This window comes from Paramisgurnus dabryanus, chromosome 14, assembly GCF_030506205.2.
Source record: "Paramisgurnus dabryanus chromosome 14, PD_genome_1.1, whole genome shotgun sequence".
Taxonomy (NCBI): Eukaryota; Metazoa; Chordata; class Actinopteri; order Cypriniformes; family Cobitidae; genus Paramisgurnus; species Paramisgurnus dabryanus.
The window spans coordinates 11424436-11450459 of NC_133350.1; the positions used below are offsets into that span (position 1 = coordinate 11424436).

At 38.4% G+C, this 26024-nt stretch overlaps 1 protein-coding gene across 2 annotated transcripts in view; it reads right to left on the reverse strand.

Moving 5' to 3' along the window:
* Nucleotides 1–25495, reverse strand: part of bsnb (bassoon (presynaptic cytomatrix protein) b) — a 104411-nt gene extending 78916 nt beyond the window's left edge. Inside the window, exons 1-2 of one of the 2 annotated variants that reach the window (XM_065240823.2) lie at nucleotides 25031–25495; nucleotides 5334–5703 (exon numbers count right to left, since the gene is read on the reverse strand). In XM_065240823.2, the coding sequence (XP_065096895.1) occupies nucleotides 5334–5703; nucleotides 25031–25215 (555 nt within the window). In that variant the 5' untranslated portion in view covers nucleotides 25216–25495. The remainder of the gene's footprint in view (nucleotides 1–5333; nucleotides 5704–25030) is intronic. The other variant, XM_065240824.2, reaches the window with a different exon arrangement.
* Nucleotides 25496–26024: the final 529 nt, after the last annotated feature.

Genomic DNA, 26024 nt, shown 5'->3' on the forward strand with positions numbered 1-26024 from the left:
ACTTAAAATCCTAATGATTTTAGCATTAAAAATTAATTAATTTTAAAGATAAATGCATATATAAAGAAAATTGATCTATTACATAAAAAATGGGAATCTGACATCAATGCAGTTTATGCACCATATAGTCCATATGGTATATATGCTATATATAGTCTTACATATGGAAAGAGCACATTTGTTTAATGGTGGAGAAATAGCATGAAATCTCTAGAGCCATGACGGTGTTTGTGTGTTCGTATTCTTTGTGTTTGTGCTGCGATAGCCCAGATGGCCCTATGCTCACTTCCTTCAGTATCACAAAGTCTCCTGCAGTTATAGTGAAAACCAGAAGACACGGAGACATTCAGAGCCGGGATGAAGAGAACAGACTCATTCCTTTCACGCATTTGAAAAAGTTTTAGCATGCATCACATGATGAGAAGAAATCTGTTTATATTCTATCATTATTTCCCAAGGGCATTTAAAAACGAGAAGCGCTTACTGCTCAATGTGCATGTTTATTTTTAGCTTAGTTAACTGCCAAATACAATATGATCCGCAATTTGTTCACCACTATCCATCCCGTTCCTCTCTCGGATCTTCCTCACTCGTTTTCTCTGGCGGTGGAAACGTGTAGATCATTGCAGAGAAAGAGCGAGGTCTATAAATAGAGAATCAGCCAATGGCAGAACAGATCCGCCTCCTGTAAGCTGATGGGAGACTACTGGAGTGTGTCAGGGCACTTTCTCTTTCCCTCTATCACTCCATCCCCCTGTTCCCACCCCGCTATTTCTCTGTCCAGCCCGCGATTTTGCATCCCACTCAATGTTCTCACTATCATGCCAATCCTCTCTCTAGCTCTCTTTCTCTATTCTCTCGCTCTTTTTCTCTCTCTCCAGGTGTCTGTTGCATAGCGATCAGCTGCTCCTCTTTTTCCCTCTCCACCAGCTGTTCTTACTTCTTGTCTCAGGTTCTCTCACCTTTGTTCTCCACGAGGCATTTAGAGTTCAATTCTAACATGATATCTTTACACTAAACACCCTTGGACAAAACATAACCACAGTGACATGCAAACAACCACACAACACAACAACAAATCTATGTAAGGGGTGGGCAGTGTAGGCAAAAAGTGTAATATTCTCAAATCTATTCGTTGAAATCAAGCTATTAGGTCACTCATCAGTTTCACACCTTTTTCCAAACAATCTCTAAAATGCTGTGAAGAGCTGCTATAGAAACCATATTTAAAAATTTAACCTAGTTACATTTTATATTTATGCATTTGGCAGACACTTTTATACAAGTGACTAAGGGGCGGTACACACCAAAGCTTTTTACGCGACTGAAATGCCTGGAGGATGCCAAATGCCAGCTGTTTTTCCGGCTACGCGCCAACTTTCTTCAGCTGAGCGCTTTGGTAGCTGTGATACTTGAGCTGTGAGCCGGTTGGTTGTTGTAATACTTGTCCCGCCCCAATCCACTGTGATTGGACGGCCGTGTGAGAACTGACATTGACGAGCGGAGCTTTTCACCCAAAGTTGAATCTATTTCAACTCTCGACGCTCAGGAAAAGATCCGCCAGCCGCTGGATGTTTTGAAAAAGCTTCCATTTGAAATAATTAAAAACATGCAAGTAAAAGCTTTGGTGTGCACGCCCCCTTACATTTCAAACTATAGATTTTATTAGTATGCATGTTTCCTGTGATTGAACCATAGACTGTAAAAAAAGATGGACGACTCAACACCGCTTCCTTCCATTGTAATGAACTGAATGTAAACTGTACAACGATGGGCGCTGACATGTTAGGTCAGTTTGTAGCTAGGGAATGCTCAGAAGGAATCGTCCGTGGAGCCCGGAGGCGGAGCCGTGGTATCAAACTTCCGCCCAAATGCTCGCACGCCTGATTCAACCACACCCCCAACTTCTTATTTGATTGGCTTGATAAAATAAGGTAAGTTAAATATAACTCATTTTGTTGGTGTCAAATAACACAGAAATTGAAAATTAATAGTTAGTTATATCTTCAATCTTCCCTTGAAGCTCTGACAGCTCAGAGAAGTTGTCAATCACGAATGTCAATCAAAACGACACGCCCCGCCTCTATAGCATCAAATTACTCACTTAAATTAAACTTCCCACAAAAATAAACAATTATCCATATATCAGCGTGATAACAACTACCTGAAAGGATCAAAACCATCTTTCAGGAAAAATATTTTAATTGTGTAATTAATTTTTTATTTTGACCCGAGTCCTATTCGTTTGCATGGAGAGGGCGGGGTTTATGACTTGTTCTGCAACTCTATAGTTGACAAATTTCTGCAGGTTTATATTTTTATAAACGCATTTCAAAAAATACTTTACATTACACCACTTTTCATTGCACAGTGTCACCTGTTTCAATTTTTAACATTTATGTTGGTTAATGCATACTGCATTAAGACAAAATATAAACAATAAATGTGTTCATTATACAGGGCCGGGCCTAATCGTTGCAAATGAACGTGCATTTAGCCGAGACTTACAGTAATTCAAACCATATGCCTATAAAACGTCAGCTCTGAAATTACACACCAGCTCACATATTTCTCATTATTCAGTTACATGTGACAGCAGGGCTGTAAAAAGCGCTGAGTTGGAGCTGTATATTATGTGCTAGCCTGTAGCATCAGTATAAATCAAGGGCCTCTCAGAGCCGCTCTGTCATGTCCATAGTTTTACTGGAGTGCAATTAATTCAATCTTGTCTTTATGAAACACAGCTAACTAAACTCTTTTGTGGCAAATATGAAGACAGGATTATATATACATCCATATATCACATTAAAAATAAAGAAGCCTTTCTGTTTCATACAAGGTTATTTAGATTATAAAAATGTAAGAAATAAGTCATAATTTTATGAAATTGAGATTTATATATCATTTGAAATCTGAATAAATTAGCTCTCCATTGATGTATGGTTTATTAGGAACTATTTGAAAATATGGAATCTGAGGGTGCAAAAATCAAAATACTGAGAAAATTGCCTTTAAAGGTGGGGTGCACAATTTTTGAAAAATGCTTTGGATAAGGGAGTCGGGCCGAGTACCAGACATTGTTGCCTGGGTTGCTAATGTGTGGGGCGGGTCTATCAAAAGAAGGCTTGGATTCTATTGGGTTAGGGGCGTGTTTGTTTAGGTGATTTCAAATGTCAACATTGGCTTTCAGAGATCATTCACCCCGCCTTTAAAATTGTCCAAATGAAGTCCATTTATAAATGCATTTGTGATATATCTACAAAATATATATGTGACCCTGGAACACAAAACCAGTCATAAGGGTCCATTTTTGTATTATTAAGATTTACACACAATCTAAAAGCTGAAAAAATAAACTTTCCATTTATGGCCAAGATACAACTTGAAAATATGGAATCTGAGGGTGCAAAAAAATCAAAATATTGAGAAATTTGCCTATAAAGTTGTTCAAATTAAGACCTTAGCAACACTTATTACTAATTATAAATAAATTGTATAAATAAATATAAATATAAATATAAACACGATCTTTACTTAATATCCTAATGATTTTGGCATTAAAAAAATCTATAATTTTGACCCATACAATGTATTGTTGGCTATTCCTATAAATATACCCATGCTACTAAAAATGTTTTTGTAGTCCATGGTCACATATAGCCTTATATATATAGCCATATGGAAAACAGTACAAAAGGTATATTTATCTCCAGTGTTGGTGGTAACGCATTACAAGTAATGCGTACTACGTAATAATATTACTTTATATTACTTTATAAATGTACACACTAATATTTTAGTAACTTTTTAAAAAAAGTAATGCGAGTTACCTTGCAGTTTAATTAATTCAATTTAAAATTTAAAATTAAAAAATGTACTAAATTAAACTGAACATATTTGACATTTTTGCGGTCATAAAAACACCTGCAAGGCCTGAAAGCGATCAAGCTCAGCCAAATAAGAAAAAGAAACGCAAAAGTAACTTAAAAGTAACGTAAGAATTACTTTCCATGAAAATTAACTAAGTAACGCAATTAGTTACTTATTTGGAGAGTAACTTAATATTGTAATGCATTATTTTTAAAAGTAACTTTCTTCAACACTTTTTATGTCCTATTCCCTCTTATATTTATTTCATTTTAAAGACACACTATTGGGAATTTGACATTAATGCACTTTATGCACCATATAGCCCATATATGTTTTATTTAGTCATAAATATGGAAAGGGCACATTTATTTAAGCACAGTGCCTTAAGTTATATTTGTACAATTTTGAGTTTGTCATCCCTTAAGAGCAAGAAAAGCCTGGTTTACCGTGATGTGTCCGGTTGCCAATTCTGTATTATTTAATAATTCTCTTTTATATTACAAAAACAGGCTCAATCTGTATAGCTCAGTGGTAGAGCATTGCATTAGCAGTGAAAAAGGTCATGGGTTCGAACCAAAGCAACACACATATGATAAAAATATATACATTGTATTGCACTGTACAGTAAGTCACTTTGAATAAAAGCATCATCTGCCAAATGCATAAATGTAAATAAATATAAATGTGCCAGTAACACAGTAAAAGCAAACTTCAGCCACGTCTTTTTTGCTCTCCATCTAAAAATATATCTGAACTGTGTTTTTCCAACCCTCTACAAACTGCCCTCGGCTATTGACTCACATTTCCCTCTTAATGGCTTTGCTAGAGTTAAGTCCCTGAAAATCCCTGAAAATGAATTCAGAACTGCCAATATTCTCACCCTCTCCGTCCATGACCATTGGCTAATTTTCACTTGCAGGCTTAAGAAACATGCGACCCATTTACACCTCCGAGCGACATCCTCAAACACTCTGAAACCATCTCACCCTGACACACTGAGCGGCGCATCCGCTCGCTCTCCCACACAAGCATCTTTGAACATTCACTCGCTTCCTACACAGAGAAACACATGCACACGAGCAGACCCGGGGTCTGTATACTGTAGTGTGTGTGCTGGGGATGTGCCAGATGGAGGCACAGAGCAAGAATTCATCAACCACATCCCTGTCTTCTGGCAACAGTAAAACTTTGATCAGCACAGTACTTTTAATAAAGAAAATCACTTTTGCCTAGCATTTCAACTGCTCTCTCTTTCTTCCTCTCTATGTATGCTATGCATTTACAACCCATGGTTTTGTCCCCCATCCGAAACAGGACACATGCAGCACACACATTTTTTTCAAGAAATGTATTCAAGGAAATTCGACCCACAATGCATCTTGCCATTGCAAAATTGTATAAGAAAAATAATAACTCCTTGAAGACCAATAGGGTCCTTTAACTGAGATTCACATGCTGCTTACCTCGGTGAGGTGTGGGTTGGGGTTGAACCCGCATTGGTTGCACACTTTGGAACGGCACTGCGTGCAGGTATTGCAGTTTGGCTGGCCATCCGTGGTGCCCATCAGATCTGCGCTCTTGCACACCGGGCAGAGTTTGCTGCTGGGCATAGGTGCAATCTGAGGCAAAGAATAGGGCGAGGTGGGTGCACTTCCCACTGGTGAAACGGCAGGTGGGTGCCCGCTTTTTCCGCCCCCGACATCCACCCGGAGGTTTTTCCCTGCAGCTTGACCCTGGCCGGGTCCCTGGGATTGTGTCGGGGCTCCAGGGCCAGGTGGACCACCAGGTTTGGGGCTCATGCTCGGGTCAGTCTGATTAGGTTTGCCTTGGATACTGTGGGAAAAGAAAGACATCAGTATATGAATTAAATCATATGCACTTTCATTTTATCTTAGGGTCCACAAATGTTTGTGTACCCACTTAACTATCCTTTGGGACAAATTGAAGATGAACAGCTTTGAAGCTTTGATAATGTGAGTTTTCAGATCTTGAGCAAGGCGCCACTCAATAAGATGGAACAAATTTAAACGTGCGGACGGTAGATTTCTGTTACAGCGTTTCAGACAAACACTTCTTCTGTAAGCTACAAAAAATGAGGAACTTAATCATTAAACATACAAATAATATTAACATTGCGTTCAGAATTGATTTGGCTCTTTGTAGTTTGTGGCATATTTTTAAAATGACAGATTGCTGGACACTTTGCTAAATCCATCTGCTGATTTAAAGAGCTTTGTGCTTCGGCCTCTGAGTAATGAATGAGAATAGTAAGAGAAATCAGTACAGGGGGGCAAATACTGGGGTAAGAAACAGACGGACTGGAAAGGCCTTTAAATGCTTTCCTAAATGACTGTTATTTGTGGCCACATAAGGAGAAAGTGGTTCCCTCTTCAACTGTGCATATTAACTTGTCTGAAATGTCTGTTATTGAACTCTGACACAGAACAAAAGCTGCTAGTGTCGAAGACAGATAACGTATGAATGAATTATAAGTTAATTAAATAAAACAAACTGTGTCTGGTTATAAATTAATTAATGGTTCCTTTTAAAGCAACAATTAAGACTGTGGCTAAAATCGTTTGCATTAAATACAAAATTCAATTTAGTTTTATTTATATTGTACAAATTAAATATATATATGTGTTATTTCTGTTACAATGTTTTGTTTCTTACTAAATAAAACTATTACAACAACTGCTCAAAACCATTTGCATTAATTAGTATGTGTTTTTATTGCAGTCACAGTTACTTTATTTATACAGTTTTTTCAATGCAAACTCACTCAAAGTGGCTTTGCAATAAAATAAAACAAAACATTTCCATGCAACCCAACAATGCCCTAATAACAACCCCACAGCAACCCTGGCAACTACCCAGAATGCCTTGGCAACACCAAAGCAACACTCTGGCAAACACCCAGAACCCCTTTGCAACCCCACACCTGGCAACTACCAAAATGCATTAGCAACCCCACACCAGGCAACCACCCAGAATACCTTAGCAACCCCAAAGCAGCACCCCAAACACCAAGGACATCCTGACAACCACCCAGAACACCTTGGCAACCCCAGGGCTGGCAAGCATACCAAACCCCAGCAACCACCCAGAGCACTTTGACAACCTCATAGCAACACCCTAGCAAACACCCAGAATGCCTTAACAACCCCACACCAGACAACCACCCAGAATGCCTTAGCATCCCCAAAACGCCTTTGCAACCTGGCAACCCCACAGTAAACCCCCCCCCAATCAAACACACAGGACACCCTGGCAACTACTCAAAACCCCTTAGTAATAGCCCACCTGGCAAGCATACCAAACCCCAGCAACCACCCAGAGCACCTTGACAACCTCATAGCAACACCCTGGCAAACACCCAGAACGCCTTAGCAACCCCACACCAGGGACCCACCCAGACTGTCTTAGCAACTCCAAAACAGCAACCCAGACACCAAGGACACACTGACCACTCGCCAGAACACCTTGGTAACTCCACAGCAATACCCTGGCAATCAGTCAGAATGCCAACCCCACAACTGGCAACCCCACAGTAACACTGCAGCAAAAACACAGGACACCCTGGCAATTACTCAAAACCCCTTAGCAATGTCAGATCTGGCAAGCACACCAACACCCCAGCAACCACCCAGAGCACCTTGACAACCTCATATCAACACCCTGGCAAACACCCAGAATGCCTTAGCAACCCCACACCAGGCAACCACCCAGAATGCCTTAGCAACCCCAAAACAGCACCCCAAACACCCAGGACACACTGACCACCAACCAGAACACTTTGGTAACTCCACAGCAATACCCTGGCAATCAGTCAGAACGCCTTAGCAACCCCACACCTGGCAACCTGACAGTACCACCCCAGCAAACACACAGGACACAGTGGTAACTACTCAAAACCTCTTAGCAACACCCCACCTGGCAAGCATACCAAACCCCAGCAAGCACCCAGAGCACTTTGACAACCTCATACTAACACCCTAGCAAACACCCAGAATGCTTTAACAACCCCAAAACAGCATCCCAAACACCCAGGACACGCTGACCACCAGCCAGAACACCTTGGTAACTCCACAGCAATACCCTGGCATTCAGTCAGAACACCTTAGCAACCCCACACCTGGCAACTCGACAGTAACACCCCAGGAAACACACAGGACACCCTGGCAACGCCACACCTGGCAAGCACACCAACACCCCAGCAACCACCCAGAGCACCTTGACCTCCCACCAGTCAACCACCCATGATTCCCTACCAACCCCACACCAGGCAACTACCCAGAATGCCTTAGCAACCCCACACCAGGCAACTACCCAGAATGCCTTAGCAACCCCAAAACAGCACCGCAAACACCAGAACACACTGACAACCACCCAGAACATATTGATAACCCCATAGCAACACCCTGGCAAACACCCAGAACGCCTTAGCATCCCTACACCTTGCAACCACCCGAAATGCCTTAGCAACCCCACACCAGGCAACCACCCAGAATGCCTTAGCAACCTCAAAGCAGCACCCCAAACACCAATGAAACACCCTGACAACCACCCAGAACACCTTGGTAACCCCACAGCAATACAGCAACACAGTAACACCCAGGGAAATACAAAGAACACCCTGGTAACTACTCACAATGTCTTGGCAACCCCACACCCATAATGCCTTAGCATCCCACTCCTGGCAACCCCACAGTAACACCCTGGCAAACACCCAGAACACCCTGGCAACTACTGACAATATCTTGGCAACCCCACACGTGGCAACCACACCAACACCCCAACAACCACCCAGAACACCTTAACAACCCCATAGCAACCATCCAGAACACCTTGGAAACCACCCAGAACACAATAGCAGCACCCTGGCAAACACCCATGCACAATTTTGCACAAAAACACATTTTATTCTGGAAAATGTAATGTCTAAATCTCATTTACACTGTGTAATAGACTAGCAGAAAAAAATAAACAGAAACTTCAAGATGAATTTCACAGGGGATTTCATAGCCACTTTATGTGTGAAACTCGAAAAAGCTAAAGTGTTGAATGACAGGAAGCAGAAATTGAGCATGAGGGCAATGCTTGGGTGATTGAATTTTCCATTCAAAGAAATTCTGTAAACAGAACCATAATGGAACAAAAAGCTTTTCACTTCAGAGACTGCACAGCAAACACAAACATATTTCTCCAAAAGAATCTCAAATGTCCAAGTACCTGCGATATTGACCTTTTCTTTAGAAAATCCAGCAGTAAAAATACTTTCCGTGCATTTTGTCAATATTCTCTAATGAGCTATTTATTGTCGACTCAGCCAAAAAACACCACTGGTACTTTTCAAACCATGATCGATAAGATTTTATGTAAATCTCAGAGCTGACAAGACTGAATCCAAAATGCAACTCTTTTCAAGACAACAAATTGACCAAAAATCAAATCAGGTGCCATTAAAAGACAAAACTTTTAAATGTTGGTGTTAACAGTTTAGGTCTGTTTAACTGTATGTAATATATCCATCATGATATAAATTTGAAACAACACAAAGCCAATCTAGACTACATACAGTACAGTATATAGAAATATGTGTCATTAAAAAGTAAGCAGCTCCTTTTAAATAAAATCCAGCACTAGCTGGCCTAACAGCACATAGCAATTATATGTTGTTGTAACACAGTCTCACCCCATTTCGTCAATATTTGACGACACTTGACCATTCATCAATATGTGACGCGGAGGGTATACCTTTCGCGTCATTTTTTGACGAACTGGGGACTTCAATACTATTACGTCCGTTGCATTCTCTTCTCCTATTTTCTTACCAATTTCGCGTCGGTTTAGGGTTAGATTACGCAAAATTAAACCGTGTACGCGAAATTAAACAGTGTACGCGAAATTAAACAGTTGTCACCTGGCGTTGGGGTTAGAAACAGTTGTCACCTGGCGTTGGGGTTAGAGTTAGGTTTGGGTAGGGATGTCATTATGTAAATCTAACCCTAAACCGACGCGAAATTGGTAAGAAAATAGGAGAAGAGAATGCAACGGACGTAATAGTATTGAAGTCCCCAGTTCGTCAAAAAATGACGCGAAAGGTATACCCTCCGCGTCACATATTGACGAATGGTCAAGTGTCGTCAAATATTGACGAAATGGGGTGAGACTGGGTTGGTTAAATACACTTTGTATTTTTCCTAATTAATCCTAAGAGCTGGATTTGCAGCAGGTTGCTGCCTTAAACACACTTCCACATCTGTCAAACTCATATTTGGTCTCCTTTAGCCTTTTTAGGTCCCCATATTGTCAATAAAGGCACAAGATGTTTGTGCAGACTGAAGTCGTGTATCACAAGTCAACAGCTGTAATGATTTTCTCTTCTACTTTCGTCCACACACTGGCACTGGGATTAGCGAGCAATTATAAAAACGCCAAAGCTTTCTCTATGGTCATAACAACGTCCCCAGAGAGGCGGCTTATGCACACACAAGACACTTCAAAAGCTTACGCTTCTGTCAGATTCAGAGAACAAAAAAAAGAGTGTGGGGACTAAAATAGCAGGATTCACAGTAACAGTGAGTCAGAGACGGTGCGTGTCTGTGTGTATGGGGCTATGCTTGGCTCGCTCTGTGGTCTGTCCAGGAATATTTCTAGCACCTGGTGCCTCATTATATCTGCCCTGAAACCTTCAACGAAACTTCAGTAGCAAAAAATAAAAAAACAGGCAATCTGAACTCCTGTCCTGCCTCATCTAAACTCATTACTGCTGTCGGAATGAACAGAAACGCTTCACACCGAGAGAAAGGTTCATTATTTTAGTGTCAGCCTTGAGTCTTCTGAAGAAATTTAATGTACTCCCAAATACTGTTTCAAAGTTCTTGCCTTATATTCAATTTACGCACTATATTGATTTCTGGCATTGATAGATTGATGGAGAGCGATCAATGGGTTTGTCCAAGCAATGGAAGACGGGGAGTAGGGTGGACATGAAAGCAGTAGTTTATTTAACTTCTAAAAATTGTTCTATAATAGCAAAACATCTAGAAAACAGTCGAGTTATAGAAAATTAGGCTTAAATATTTTATCCGTAAGCACCCACACTGCAAAAAATGGTTTTCAAGAAAAAAAATCTTGGTATTTTTGTCTCATTTTCAGTAAAAAATCTAAAAATTCTTAAATTAAAAAGATTTTTCTTGATGAGCAAAACGACCCAAGAAAATAAGTCTAGTTTTTAGACCATTTTTTCTTGAATTTTTCTTGAATTTAGTGTTTAAGAAAAATGTTCAAGATTTTTTTGCTTACACCATTGACAGATTTTTTTGCTTGTTTTATGCACAAAATCACTTAAATTTGATGTTTTTGGTCTAAAAACTAGACTTATTTTCTTGGGTCGTTTAACTCATCAAGAAAACGCATCTTAATTTAAGAATTTTTAGATATTTTTTTCGAAAACAAGACAAAAATACTAAGACATTTTTTTCTTGAAAATATTTAGATTTTCAAGAAAAAAGCTTTCAGTAAAAATATCAAAAAATTCTTAAATTAAGTGATTTAAGTGATATAAGTGATTTTGTACATTCAAGATTCTTTTGCTTACCCCATTGGCAGATTGTTTTGCTTGTTTTATAGGCAAAATCACTTACATTTAAAATGTTTGGTCTAAAAACTAGACTTATTTTCTTGGGTCGTTTTGCTCATCAGGAAAAAGCATCTTAATTTAAGAATTTTTTGATATTTTTACTGAAAACAAGACAAAATACTAAGAAATATTTTCTTGAAAATCATTTTTTGCAGTGTGACCTCTCTTAAAATGAAATAGTTCACATTAAAACATTTTATTATGCTGGATGATCTTTGAGACAAATAGACAGGTGCTCTTATAAATTTGTTAAGTGCTATACATCAAAATACAAAAGTAAAGCAGGGTGAAAATGCAGTGTGAGCTTCACCCGTATGACTCAGTATGCATGGTTAATGCTTCATTGCCTCTCTATCAGTAATTACACAAGTACTATTGAAGCGTGAGAACACTGGGATAAATTTTGCCACACGTTTCATCGATGCTATTATGCAGAACAATAAATACTACTGACTGATTCGATGACATCTAATAATGTCCATATCGCTAGAGTTTATAAAGGGATTATGTGTAAATAAAGTGTGGGTAAAGCCGGCCAAAATTACAAAATGGATGAGCTTACCATATATCTCTCTTAAACGATAGATTTACTGTGCCTTTGAGGTGTTTGTTATATTTATTGATCGTAAATGCTTGTTCCTAAAAGTTAACATCATTAAGAGGTTGTTTAATGGCAAAACATGGCCATTATAAATGCTATAGATTGAATGCTCAGGGGATGAAATGCATTTAGAGGTTGATCGCTCATAGCTCACAAATTCAGAGACGTTTGCCAAAATATCTTGCTAGGAAAAATAGCAGGAAAGGAATAAATAAGAATGAGTTATGTAATGAACTTTATGTGACCCTGGACCACAAAACAAGTCACAAGTAGCACGAGTATATATAGCCAACGATACATTATGGATCATAATAATCAATTTTTAATGCCAAAAATCATTAGGATCTTAATTAAAGATCATGTTCCATGAAGATATTTTGTACATTTCCTAACCAGAACTTACACCTTAAACTAGAATGAAATTAATATGAAAAGTGGGTAATACTTTACCTGAATGGGTGTTCATAAGAATGACATGACACCTTCACAATCATGACATGACACGTGTCATGAATATGAAGGAGATTTTATGCACGTGTATAACAACTGTCAATAATTGTCTTTTGATCAAATTTTGTCATTTTTAATGCAAAGATGACATTGTTTGAGATGTCTTTGTTATGACAACTTGACATGAACTAATACATCATAACTTCGTCATAAATCTGTTTTAAACATGACATAGCAGAATAAGTATCAAACTTTAGAAACTACACAGAATTACTCAGGTTTTAAGGTAAGTGGTTGCAATGAATTTATTTAAGCTACATTTAAACAAAAAAAAATTTAGTAAAATAAAACAAAATAAAAAACTTTTGTTTAAATGTAGTTTAAATAAATTGACTGCAATCACTTACCTTAAAAAATTATTAAATTAAATAAATTATTATTATTATTATTATTATTATTATTGACTGATTGATTTTATTTGTTAAACACATATAGGAAACATAAAAAAAAACATTATGAACTGAAGAATATTTATGATGTTGTTATAAAACTATTTGACAGAGTATTAACACTTAATGACATTTTAATGACAAATTATATTTGTACCACTGTAGTTGAGGTCAAGAAAAATATCCATGACGCTGTTATAAAACTATATGAGAGAGTATTAACATTTAATGACATTTTAATGACAAATTCAATTTGTATCACTGGTAAAAAGTGGTCAGTTATGTTGTCTTGAGTAATGTCAAGTTGTCATGACAAGTTATAATGTATTGGTTAATGTCAAGTCGTCATAACAAAGACATCACAAACAATGTCAACTTTGCGTTGAAAATTACATTATTGAAAAAATGACACTTAATTAAAATCTCCTTCATGTTCATGACCCGTGTCATGTCATGATTATGAAGGTGTCATGTCAGTCTTATGAACACCCCTTTAAGTAAAGTGTTACCGAAAAGGGTACAAGCCCCTTACCCAGTCCAAAGTCTAACCCCTAACATTAGCATTAACCTCAAAATCAGGAACACCTATAACCCAAAGTTTAGCCCAAACAAACAATGCGGGATCAAACAATTGTATTATAAGAATCATTGTTAGGGATGCATCAATATATCGGCCTATAATCAGTATCAGTTTTGCACTTCTAGGATTTCACAACAAAAAATGTGAAACTATTGTTATCGAACAGGTTGTATTGGTGCATCCCTAATCATTGTGGTGTTAGTTTCACAGTGAAGGCAGCATACACAAAACCCGCAGGGTATTTCTTCAAGCCGATCAACTAACCAACAATTCAAGTACTTTTCATCACAGTCAATAGTTTTCAGTTTTGAACATTTCATCTTCATTACACAAAACTAACAAAAACAGCTTTGCACCTACCACATTTATAGATATTTGTAAATATCAATATTTGTTGAATTCAGCTTTGCTTAAATACCAAAGCATATAGAGTTTGAAAAGAAAGAAAACTTCACATTTCTCTCACAGCCTCAACTTTTTAAATACAGAATGAATAAGTAAACAGATCGGCCCAAGGCAATGCACGCTCAATGCTAAAACAAAGCTTATATTACTTGGATTGTTCATGCTTATATTGTATCATTACTTATATTGTTTCACAGTGAGACTAAAGTAAGCTAAAAAATACAACTTTCATTAGCTGATCAATCTTATTTTTATGTCTACTGAAAGTCAAGAGCGACTGTTCAAAAGTGATGCAAGGTTAGGATCATCGGCCGTCAACAGATTCTGAATATATTAGATAGTAATCTTGCTAGTAATGGCCTTTTGGCTCGAGGACATCTGTATGCTGATGTATTCGTAAAAGTTGACAAAACTTTTGACAGAAATTCATATTTACAATTTCTCATCCAGGAAAATGATGAACTAAACATATCAACAACTTATCCTGTCAGGATGGGTGTATAAAATGTAAATGAGAACATCCAAAATAAGCACAACTGGACACAGACGACCAATAGCAAGTAACAAATCATAAAGAATAAAATCATATGGATATGGCTGAATTCCAGTTGCATATCTGTTAACCATTTGTGCGCTGTATAAATTTATTTTTGTGCAAGCATGTATTCCAGATATACAGTACTACCATCTCACATGATTGTGTTTTGATGCCACCGACACGCTTCTCTAGTGCTGTGCCTAAATGTTGTCATCCAATAAAAATGACTTGACATTGTTACATCATGAAATAAACAACTCCTCTATAGTAGCCCACTGAGTCATGGTTAGTATTACTCTTAGAAACATGCACAGATGCATACTTCCACAAGAAAAGTATACCAGATATTTGGACTGCTATTTTAGATGATACATTTGGGAAACATTCATCCTAATCTTGCATACTACACAGGACAGACAGTACTGCATGCAAAGTGGGATGTAGCTTATAACTGTTAACATGTTACCTGTGACACATCTATCAGTAATAGATTTAAAAACGTCAATTTTAAATGTTAGTGACCACAATAAGACGGGCCACTATTGTTGCCACAAAACAAAGTGATTTGATACATCATAACCTACTTCTAATCAAAAAGTCATTGCGTTTGCAGTGATTGATTGTCTCATTAACTAAATCTTGTAGTACTTATAATTATCAAGTGCTCAAGTAATTATTCCTGAGTGAGAAAAAAACAAAAACATAATGGAGCACTGATTAACATTGTGTGCTCAACCATCTTAAAGCGGGTAATCGCTGTCTACGGATTTCTAGACAGATGGAAGGATGGATGGATGGATAGACAAATAGACAGAGAGATAGATACTGTAGATGGATGGATGGATGAATGGATGGACAGACAGAAGAATGGACGGACAGACTGATAGATACTGTAGGTGGATGGATGGCTGGATGGCTGGATGGATGGATGGATGGATGGACAGATGGATGGACGGAAAGATAGAGAGAGATAGACACTGTAGGTGGATGGATGGATGGATTTATGGACAGATGGACAGAAGAAAAGATAGAGAGAGAGAGAGAGATAGACAGACAGACAAACAGATACTGTAGATGGATGGATGGATAGACGGATGGATAGACTGATGGACAGACAGATAGATAATGTAGGTGGATTAATGGATGGATGGACAGATAGATAGAAAGATAGATAGACAGACAGACAAACAGATACTGTAGATGGATGGATGGATGGATGGATGGATGGATGGATGGATAAATGTATAGAGATAGACAGACAGACAAACAGATACAGTAGATAGATGGATGGACCGATAGAGAGAGAGAGAGAGAGAGAGAGAGAGAGAGAGACAGAGAGACTGAAAGACAGAGAGATAGATACTGTAGATGGATGGATGGATGGATGGACGGATGGATAGACTGATGGACAGACAGATAGATAATGTAGGTGGATGAATGGATGGATGGATGGACAGATAGATAGACAGACAGACAAACAGATACTGTAGATGGATAGATGGCTGGATAGACGGCTGGATAGACTGATGGACAGACAGATAGATACTGTAGGTGGATGGATGGACAGACAGATAGAGAGAGAGAGAGAGAGAGAGAGAGACAGACAGACAGACAAACAGATACTGTAGATAGATGGATGGACCGATAAAGAGATAAAGAGAGAGAGACAGACAGACAGACAGACAGAAAGACAGAGAGATAGACAGACAGATACTGTAGTAGATGATGGATGGATGGATGAACAGACCAATAGAGAGATAGACAGACAGACAGACAGACAGACAAACAGATACTGTAGGTAGATGATAGATGGATGAACAGACAAATAGAGAGATAGACAGACAGACAGATACTGTAGGTGGATGATGGATGGATGGATGGATGGATGAAGAGACAAATAGAGGGACAAACAGACAGAGAGACATATACTGTAGGTGGATGATGGATGGATGGATGGATGGATGGATGGACGGATGAACAGACAAATAGAGAGATAGACAGACAGACAGATACTGTAGGTGGATGATGGATGGATGGATGGATGGATGAACAGACAAATAGAGAGACAGACAGACAGATACTGTAGGTGGATGATAGATGGATGAACAGACAAATAGACAGACAGGCAGACAGATACTGTAGGTGGATGATGGATGGATGGATGGATGGACAGATGGACAGACATTGCAGATAGATACTGCAGATAGATGGATGGATGGACAGACAGACACATAGATAGAAACACTGTAGATAGATAGACGGATAGATAGAGAGAAAGACAGATAAATAGTATAGATGAATGGACAGATAGATATTCATACAAACAGACTGATAGTACTATATGGTGCCTATTTAAATAGCCAAGTAACCATGTGTGTGTGTGTGTGTGTGTGTGTGTGTGTGCGTGCGTGCGTGCGTGCGTGTGTGTGTGTGTGTGTGTGTGCTACATGATCAGCCCCCTCTTGAAATGCTGATTTGAATTCATCCAATGTAAATGCAGACCAAAAAATAATGCCAGATGTTAATCCTACTCTAACCAAAACCCTAAACCGGGTACAGTCGCATATGCAGGCGGTTTAAGAGCAGGACTGCACATTAACTGTGATGCCCTGCTCTCTCTCTCTCTCTCTGCGGTATATAAAGGGCCTAACAGTACCTTCAGACAGCCATGTCTGTTAGATCACATTAATACTGATCTGTAGTGCTGAGCACTAGCCTTCACTGCTCTCCCTACTGCACAAAATCTGAGTTAACACCTCTGATGACTCACAGAGAGAACCAAACCAGTGGGAGTCTCCACATGAAAAGTACAGGAACAGATGAAGACTGAGACAAGCTCCATTTATGTCTTCTCTAATGTATATACGACTGTACTACACCACTGCCTAACATTACGACAGTCTTACTGTACTCATGCAGTACTACACCCCCGTGTGATGTGGAGTGCTATAAACCCATGTAGTGCACCTTTCCCGCCAATACAGAGCATTAATAGGGGTGCGCGGGGCAAAAACTAGTTAGTTGTAACACAGACTGTTTACATTGTTGCACAAGGTTGAGCGTTTTGTATTTCCGGTATTTTTTTCACGCTGCCAAATGACAATCTCCCGCAAATTATTGGAAATGTATAATGTTTTTCCAGAGAGTTATTGATGAACAAGTGTTTTGGTGTTTTTTTCATCATATGTTTATTTTTTTTGTTGTTTCTGAGTTGAGTGTGTAAGATACCAAATCCAATGCTATGTCATATTAATAAGTGTCTTGTTGACTAAAATATAGCATTGTTTTGAAATATGTCTGCCACTCTTAGCAACTTTTTGGTGGGCTTGAAAATATTTTGACCTTGCGGGGTTAATTGTAACATTGTGTTAACCCCTCAGTACTTACGATATGAAAACCGCTAATGTTAGCGTAATACTTGCCGTTGTTTTAAATAGGCTACACATGAATGATTGCTGGCTGGCAAGAAAATAAATGTGCCTGTCTCATCAAAAATCGTGTGTCAAATTTATTTTTGTTCATATCTTTAATATTGATTGAATAAGGTCACGTCAAAAATTGAAATCATGGCTAAAATCAGACTTTGATGCTCATTATCTCCGAATTTGATTTTGAAACTGTAGTATGGTTATTACAGACTGGGTCACATATAAAAATATGTTTTGTCATAATTGTGCTGCTTTTTCTCACATATTTAGACATTTGTATCCATTTATAATTGAACTATTGTTAGAAAAGGGCTGGATGAATGAATACAGTGTGGATACCTGTCTATTATAGACAGATATATAAACAATATCCACTTCAAGTATATAGACAAAATAGTATTGAAATATTTGCCTGCAAATGTAATTTTTAGCAAGCGTTACAACTAACCCCCTGCCTGTTACAATTAACCCCACCTATGGGGTAAGTTGTAACGTTTGCACTTCTGTCACGTTTGGTGTAATTATTCAAGAATCGTAAGTACTAGAAACAAACTTCAAACGTTCATTTGTAGCAGAGATGTGTGTGTTGCTTGTGTAAAAATATAATTCATCAAACTCAAATATTTTTTGAATGATGGAGCCAAAACCAAAAAGCGTTAGGTTGTGCCCCGCTCTCCCCTACTATTTATCACAATACCCCACTATTGCTATTAAACTGTTGTGCTATCCAAAAACTTTTTAAGGGTCACGCCTGCAGCTGTCTTTAATCAATATCAATTCTTTGTATGATAAGCTACCCATGCTGGTACAATGCAGTCTAAGAGGGACACTCAAACATAAAATAGCACATGATGAACCTTTTCAAATTTGGTCTTTGAACATGTGGGTCAGAGGTGCATCACTATATTACATCAGTTTTCTTCAGAGGCTTAATAAAGGGAACAGTTTAAAGATACCGAACAGAAGCATAAGGAGAGGTCTGAAAGATCGCCCCGGGCTCACAAGGACCATTTATTAGATTTCTGTGTCATTACAATTCGAGCCCTTTTATCAGGGTGTGATATCGCGGGTAAGACAGCAATGTTCTGCTGGGAAATAAAGCGCTGGCATTTTCCTCAGTCTTCTCTTGTATTTCTCTTCATCAACTCCTACACGCTGCCTTGGAAAACACACAAAGCATTTTGGGCTTCATTCAAACGGACAAAATTTTCTAACATGTCCACATAGACTAGGTAAAATGTCTCTCTTTGTATTACCTTTTTGTTTACTAAAAGGTGCATTTAAGGGATAGTTCAGCCAGAAATGATATTAAACCCATGATTTACTCACCCCCAAGCTGTCAGAGATGTATATATCCGTCATTTTTCAGACTAACACATTTTCAGTTATTTAAGAAAATGTTTTAGATCTTTCAGTTAGTCAAATGTAATGGTACGGAGTCCTTCAAGTCCAAAAAATGTGCATCCATCCATCACAAAATAAATCTAAACGGCTCCACGATGATAAACAAAGGCCTTCTGTTGGTAATCCGCGCTGTTTTGTTGTAGAAATTTTCAAATGTAAAACTTTATAAATGAAAATAACTAGCTTCTGGTAACGCCACCATCTTAGACTCCGCTGTATTCAGGAGAGAGTATCAGCATATTGTATGCACTTTTCTTAATGACGTATGAATATTTCGGAGGGCGGGGGCGCAGAGCAGCACCACAGAGCCCTCCATAAACTGCGTACGCTCTCATCTTGAATGCGGACGCGACCAAGATGGCGCGTTACCTGAAGCTAGTTATTTTCATTTATAAAGTTTTAAATATGGATATTTGGGATTACCCTCAGAAGGCCTTTGTCGTGGAACCATTTGGATTTATTTTGTGAAGGATGGATGCACATTTGGACTTGAAGGAGTGGCCCCTGTAACTTTACATTTGATTAACTGAAAGATCAATGACATTTTCTAAAATAACTGAAAATGTGTTAGTCTGAAAAATTATGAACATATGCTTATCAGACAGCTTTGCGGTGAGTAAATCGTGGGTTTAATATCATTTTGGGCCGAACTATCCCTTTAACTGGGCTGAACCTTTTCTGCATCAGCATAGCAAAGTGAGGACCATAAAGATTTTTTACATCCGGAATGGAAGAACTTAACAACGATAAACCTCAATGAATTGGACCAGTGACTTTAAGCTACATCCATCACTCACCACCTGACCTTACTAGTGCTCCTGCATCTGAACGAAAGCGAATCTCTGGAGCCAAGTAACAACATCTAGTGGAAAGCTTTCCAGGAAGACTGGAAGCTGTAATGGCGACAAATGAAAGGGGCGCTTCATAATCATGTTTATGGTTCTGATATGAACGGTTTCATTCAAAAACATATTAAAGCATATTAAGCATGTGGTGTTCTAAAAATTGCTGGGTTATTTTCAATACAACGTTGGGACAAAAAATGATAAACCCAACCAATTGGGTTGTAATTTGATTTAGCCTATGCTGGGTTGTTTCTGTCCAAAATGCTGGGTTGTTTTAACTCATTGTTGGGTTTTTTCCAGGTAAATTTAACCCAACAGGTAAGGTTTGTCCCTTGCTGACCCAACACGGGGCTTGAAAATCACCTAGCATTTTTAGTGTGTGCATTTAGCCATATATTGCATATCCTCAGTTGTTATAAACAATGCCTAAATAATAGTCAAGGGACAAAAAACTTCATTTTTAAAGCTTGACCAGTTCATAAGACAACAATGACTGTAACTGTCAGAAAAAAATTGTCAAAAAATGGTTCCTAGATGTCACTGGAGTGGTTACCTTTTAAAAAGTACACCATTGCACCTTAAGAACTCATGGTACCAAATCTGTAACTAAATGCTACATTTTTGTACTTTTTAAATCTATACTGCCCCAATGACAGCTAGGGACCATTTTTGACCATTTTATCGCTGGGGTAGCAAGCAGTTCTCTGACACATAGGGCAAACTCGCTTTTGGCAACCCGAATTCTTGTCCTTGTTTGGCGTTCTTTGCCGGTCCCATTCCCCTCACCCCATCCTGTACTTTCCTTATACATATATATATATATATATATATATATTGTCACAGTATCATTAAAGTACATCTTTTCTGAAACAAATTTGCAATAATAAAATTTATTCATTTATATTTATATTCAAAGAGTTTGGTTCCAAAACGCGATAAATGCCATTTAAAAAAATTTGTTACCACCAAAATCAGTATTGTATCAGGTCAGTATTAAAAAGTCAATTCTTAATTTTACGCAAAATCCAATATCCGCTGTATTATTCTGTCCTCTATTCTCCATTTTTTCCCAAAATGCGATAAACACCAGTCTTCCTTTTCTGCACAATCTTTTGATGGCATTGATAAACCTATGGTGGTTTTCTGTGGCGGAAAAGAAACGTAAGCCACTCGGGTGACGAAAAAATGTCGGCTTTTGCTTGTTCTTACACGACAGCATCAAGCTTCTGTCATGCTAACACATTGACCCCAGGGGATCTTATGAAAAACTTTCCATTATTTTAAGCAAAGTCAACGAAAATCGAGCAGAACCAAAACATGTTACAGCTGATCGCTGTCAAAAAGTTCAGCGACGACGTTCCAAGGATGACAGCAGCAATGACAGTGTTCTTAATATGACAAAGTGTTTAATGATTATTTTTTTAATCAGTGATACCACTAGTCAACTATATGAATATAACATGGCAAAGATGAATGCACATTTATGTATTGATTCAAAAGATTTATTACATTTTGAAAAAAAAAAACCTTAAACTTATAAAACACGATTTTACCGAAATTAGTCAAAATGGATTCATTGCGTTTTGGAACCAAACTCTTCATATATATTTATTTATATTTTATTTATAATGTATCTACTATCTTTACTACTATGTATTTGCTGTATAGCTGCTTTGCAACAATGCTAAACTGTAAAAATAAATAAAATAAATTGAATAAAATCTGAATACTGCTTTACAAAGAACTCTGCAAGACGGTGAAATAGTTTCAATCATTTAGTTCAGGAAAACTCATTTCAAAACATTTCTAAGTCAAAGGAATCCAGCACAAGGTCTTGTCTTATCTGTAAGCATCACACGCACTTTACCAGTGAATGATAAAGTGGCTAGATATTGCACATAAGACAGCATCACTCAGTCAGAACACAGGCAGATTCGGTCGTCTCACACAGTTTACGTGTGCATACATGATAAGATGACATTGTACAGAAAAATCTGTGCATTGCTTCAGCACATCAATAAAAAACTTGATACGGGTGTGAAAAAATCTCAGGGTCGCCCATGAGAAAAACAAATGTTTCCCTTGCTCTATCTGTAATATTTTCAGAGGGTTGTTCCTCTCTCAACTTACACAAACACACACTCGCACAGAAGTACGACTGCAACTACACACCCATTTCAGGAGTTTTAATGATGCCAGTCAGACACAGACAGATGCTACGTGCGGCAGTAACACCTCACCGTGTGTATACAGTGACCCTGAATGCTAAAGTCTTTCGGATTTACTGTTTTCTACATAAAATCATCCTATATAATAAAACATCAAGGATGTAATCTTACTTGCACAGGTCTGACCAAAAACAAACACAGAGCATGATCACCCTTCTGTTACAAACCCATTTCATTTGCATCATTTCATCGTAAATCGATGTTTCAGGTTGGCCACACAGTGTGTGTGCACTATAGATGCCGTAAAATGCACAGTAAGTTATATTCCTGAGACACATAAAAGAAAAATAGTATGCAGTCTGTAACAGTGGTTTAAACTAAGCAGGTAGGTTGTGACATCAAAATTAAGGCGCAGGTAATACTACTAAACGCCAAAAATAAAAGAAAACTGACCATTCAATAATTAAAAAATTGTCCCAAGCCATCACTGGGTAGGTAGCCTTTTGAAAAGGTCCTAATATGTACCATTTAGTAGTGATGGGGACAAGAACGCCTATTTCGAGTCCGAGTCAAGACCGAGTCCGTTGGTTTTCAAATACACTCGAGGCCGAGTCACGATCGAGTCTTTGAGGAAGCAAGTCTGAGTCGAGACCGAGTCCTTTAGGACCAAGACCGTAAAAACATATCAGTTTTCATATTCATGATTTAATATCACCCCAGTTAATAATCCACAGTTAGGCCTACAGACTGAGCTAGATTGGGAATTGTTTAGAGGAGCAGTCTTAATGTCTTAATATGGACTTTGCTTTTACTATCATTAAAAAAATCCCTACTACATGCATCATCTTCTGCCTATTTTTCTAGAGATAAATAAACGGCTCTGATGGCAGTATCTTTGCATTGCATCATGGGATGTCATTTTCAAATAATGCCTGTCAACATTGCATTTTATTATTATTCTTATGTGTTGTGTGTTTTTTATATGAACATAAAAAATGTGTTGGTCTTGAGGACTCTGTCTGAAATTACGAGTCCTTCTCCTCCCACTGTGGTCCGAGACCGAGTCAAGACCGAGTCTTTGAAGGAACAAGTCCGAGACAAGTCCGAGAAAGCAGAAATCGGTCTCGAGTACTACACTCTAAAAAAACAAACGGTGCTATATAGCACCAAAACTGTTGATTTGAATCGTAATCATAGAAGAACCGTTTTTAGTGCCATATAGCACCGGTGAAGCACCGGTGAAGCACCTGTGTAGAACCATATAGGGGCCATATAGCACCACTGTAGCACCACATTTGGTTCTACATAGCACTATATGGTTCTACACAGGTGCTTCACCGGTGCTTCACCGGTTCTATATGGCACTAAAAACGGTTCTTCTATGATTACGAGCAAAGAAACACTTTTGGTGCTATATAGCACCGTTTGTTTTTAGAGTGTACATCACTACAATTTAGGTATACAGATATGTATACATTTGGTACCAAAATGTACATTTTAGGTACTGATATGAACTCTTTAGGTGCAAAGGTGTACTTTTAGAAAGGGCATGGCCCCAGTGACAAATTTTATTTCAATGCACTTTAAATGTTGTTGATAAAATACGGTATTTTGGTGCAAATTGGTTGAAGATAATCAACTTAACATTGTCAGGCTGTATGCAGGAAACTATGACTCAAGCTAACTAATGCTGACCCATGGTAAAAAAGATAGTGACTAACAAGACAATATGCATCCATCATACATTAGACTATAGCACAAATTTGAGATAATCCTAGGATGGTTTGCACGGAGCTGCATTATTTGCACAAATGCAGCAGAAGAGAAGCAGATATGTACTTGTGCACGTGTAACAGATTAGTCACATGGATCCAATAGTCAAAATTTGATCAATTATTAATGCAGTAGCATTTTATCACGACTGCACTCTCTAATGAAGGCTTAAAGTGTTTTTAACAGTGATAAAAAAATGTGTTACCAGCAATATTAGGCGTGGCTCGAAAATCAAAGATTGAAGTGTTTTAAGAACGTCTGCAATACCGCACCCATCTATACTGATGTTAAATAATGTCGTAAGATTGTATAAAATAAAGGAGGTTCACGTAATACGTCTCACACAGGATATTAGCACGTGCCTTGCTTTCATAACCTAGCCTACAATATCGACACCCACACATACAATATATCATTTCACATATCTGTTTAGTATGCATCTGGTATTAGTGTTTTGCACATCATCAACACCCTATAAAGGCTTTAGCACATAAACTAACACACCAGGCTGTGTCCGGGACGGCGCATGGGCAGTAATCTAATGAATGATTTCTAATGAATGGAAACATACTACGATGCATAGTCTAACCCAAACATAGCCAACTCGGATTTTTATGTAAATAGATCTATGCATCAAGCATGAGATCAGATAACCCCGTGAGTCAAGCACGAGTTGATTCCTGACCTCAATCACATATGGAGGATTTCAAAGAAGTTTTACAACATGATATGACCAAAAGTGGCTGTCGTTCAACAACAAAGACACAATATCTGATCTACAGTGTGTAAATTAAACTACACAATGTGTATTACTTCCATAGACCTGCATTATACGGGATCCCCATACTGTTGAAATTATTTCGGCGTCGGATACCTGTTCATTCCCGGTCCGTGTCCGGTTCCTGTTCCTGTTCCCCCAATAGGCGCTCCATTGCTCGGCTTGTGGAGCTGTCCACCGCCCGCCGGTGCTGAAATGGAAGCCGGGGCTCCAGCCGCGGGCACAGCGCCGCCCGGTTGCCCCGGCTGGCCTTCTCCTTCAAGGCTGGCTTCATTCCCCATTGTCTCTCGGAGTGAGACGGAGGCAAAAGACGAGTTCTGTTGACGAGCGTCTGATAGGGTCGTTTAACAAAAAATACAAACTCGGGAGAAAATTCAACGTAGCTCCTCTTCCGCCATCATCACCTACGATACAGCATCCTGAGCGGAGCGCGCGCGCCTGCGCCCAGAGGAAAGCCTTGACCGAGCACGCGCGTAGAGAGAACAGAAACTATGGGCGGAGGAAACGTGGACGCGCCCGTGTCCTAGATCTACAGTGTTATAGCACTCAACAGAAATGCATACATTATATATAATAAAGAATAACTCATTCATTGTGGCATTTTGTTTTTGTGAAAATGATCGCAGCATTTGGATTATGAAGCTTTAATGACACTATGAGTAAGTGTTTCTCTACATATAAATCAAACACTGAACTATTTGAACGGCTTTATTATTAATGGCTGGGGAAATTCGTGACAGTATCACGAAAAATAATCAAAAAATACGTGACTTCTGGTACGTAATTTCGTGTGATTGGTCTGGCTGTGCAGTGTTAAATTTGATCCCTTCTTAATTCCTGAGTAAAAATTGTAATAATAGAAATTATAGTATTGACTAAATTGGCATTTCATAAGAAATTAAACATTTATGATTACATTGAATTATTCTTTAAAGAGCTCCTATTGTCTGATTCATGTTTTTAAATTTCCTTTGGTATGTTAGTGTGTATTAGTAATTGTTAACGATATGCAAAAGGTACAAACCCCAAAGTAAACGATCACGCGAGTTATCGTCTCCAACGTAAATCTCTTTTCTTGGACTACAACAAA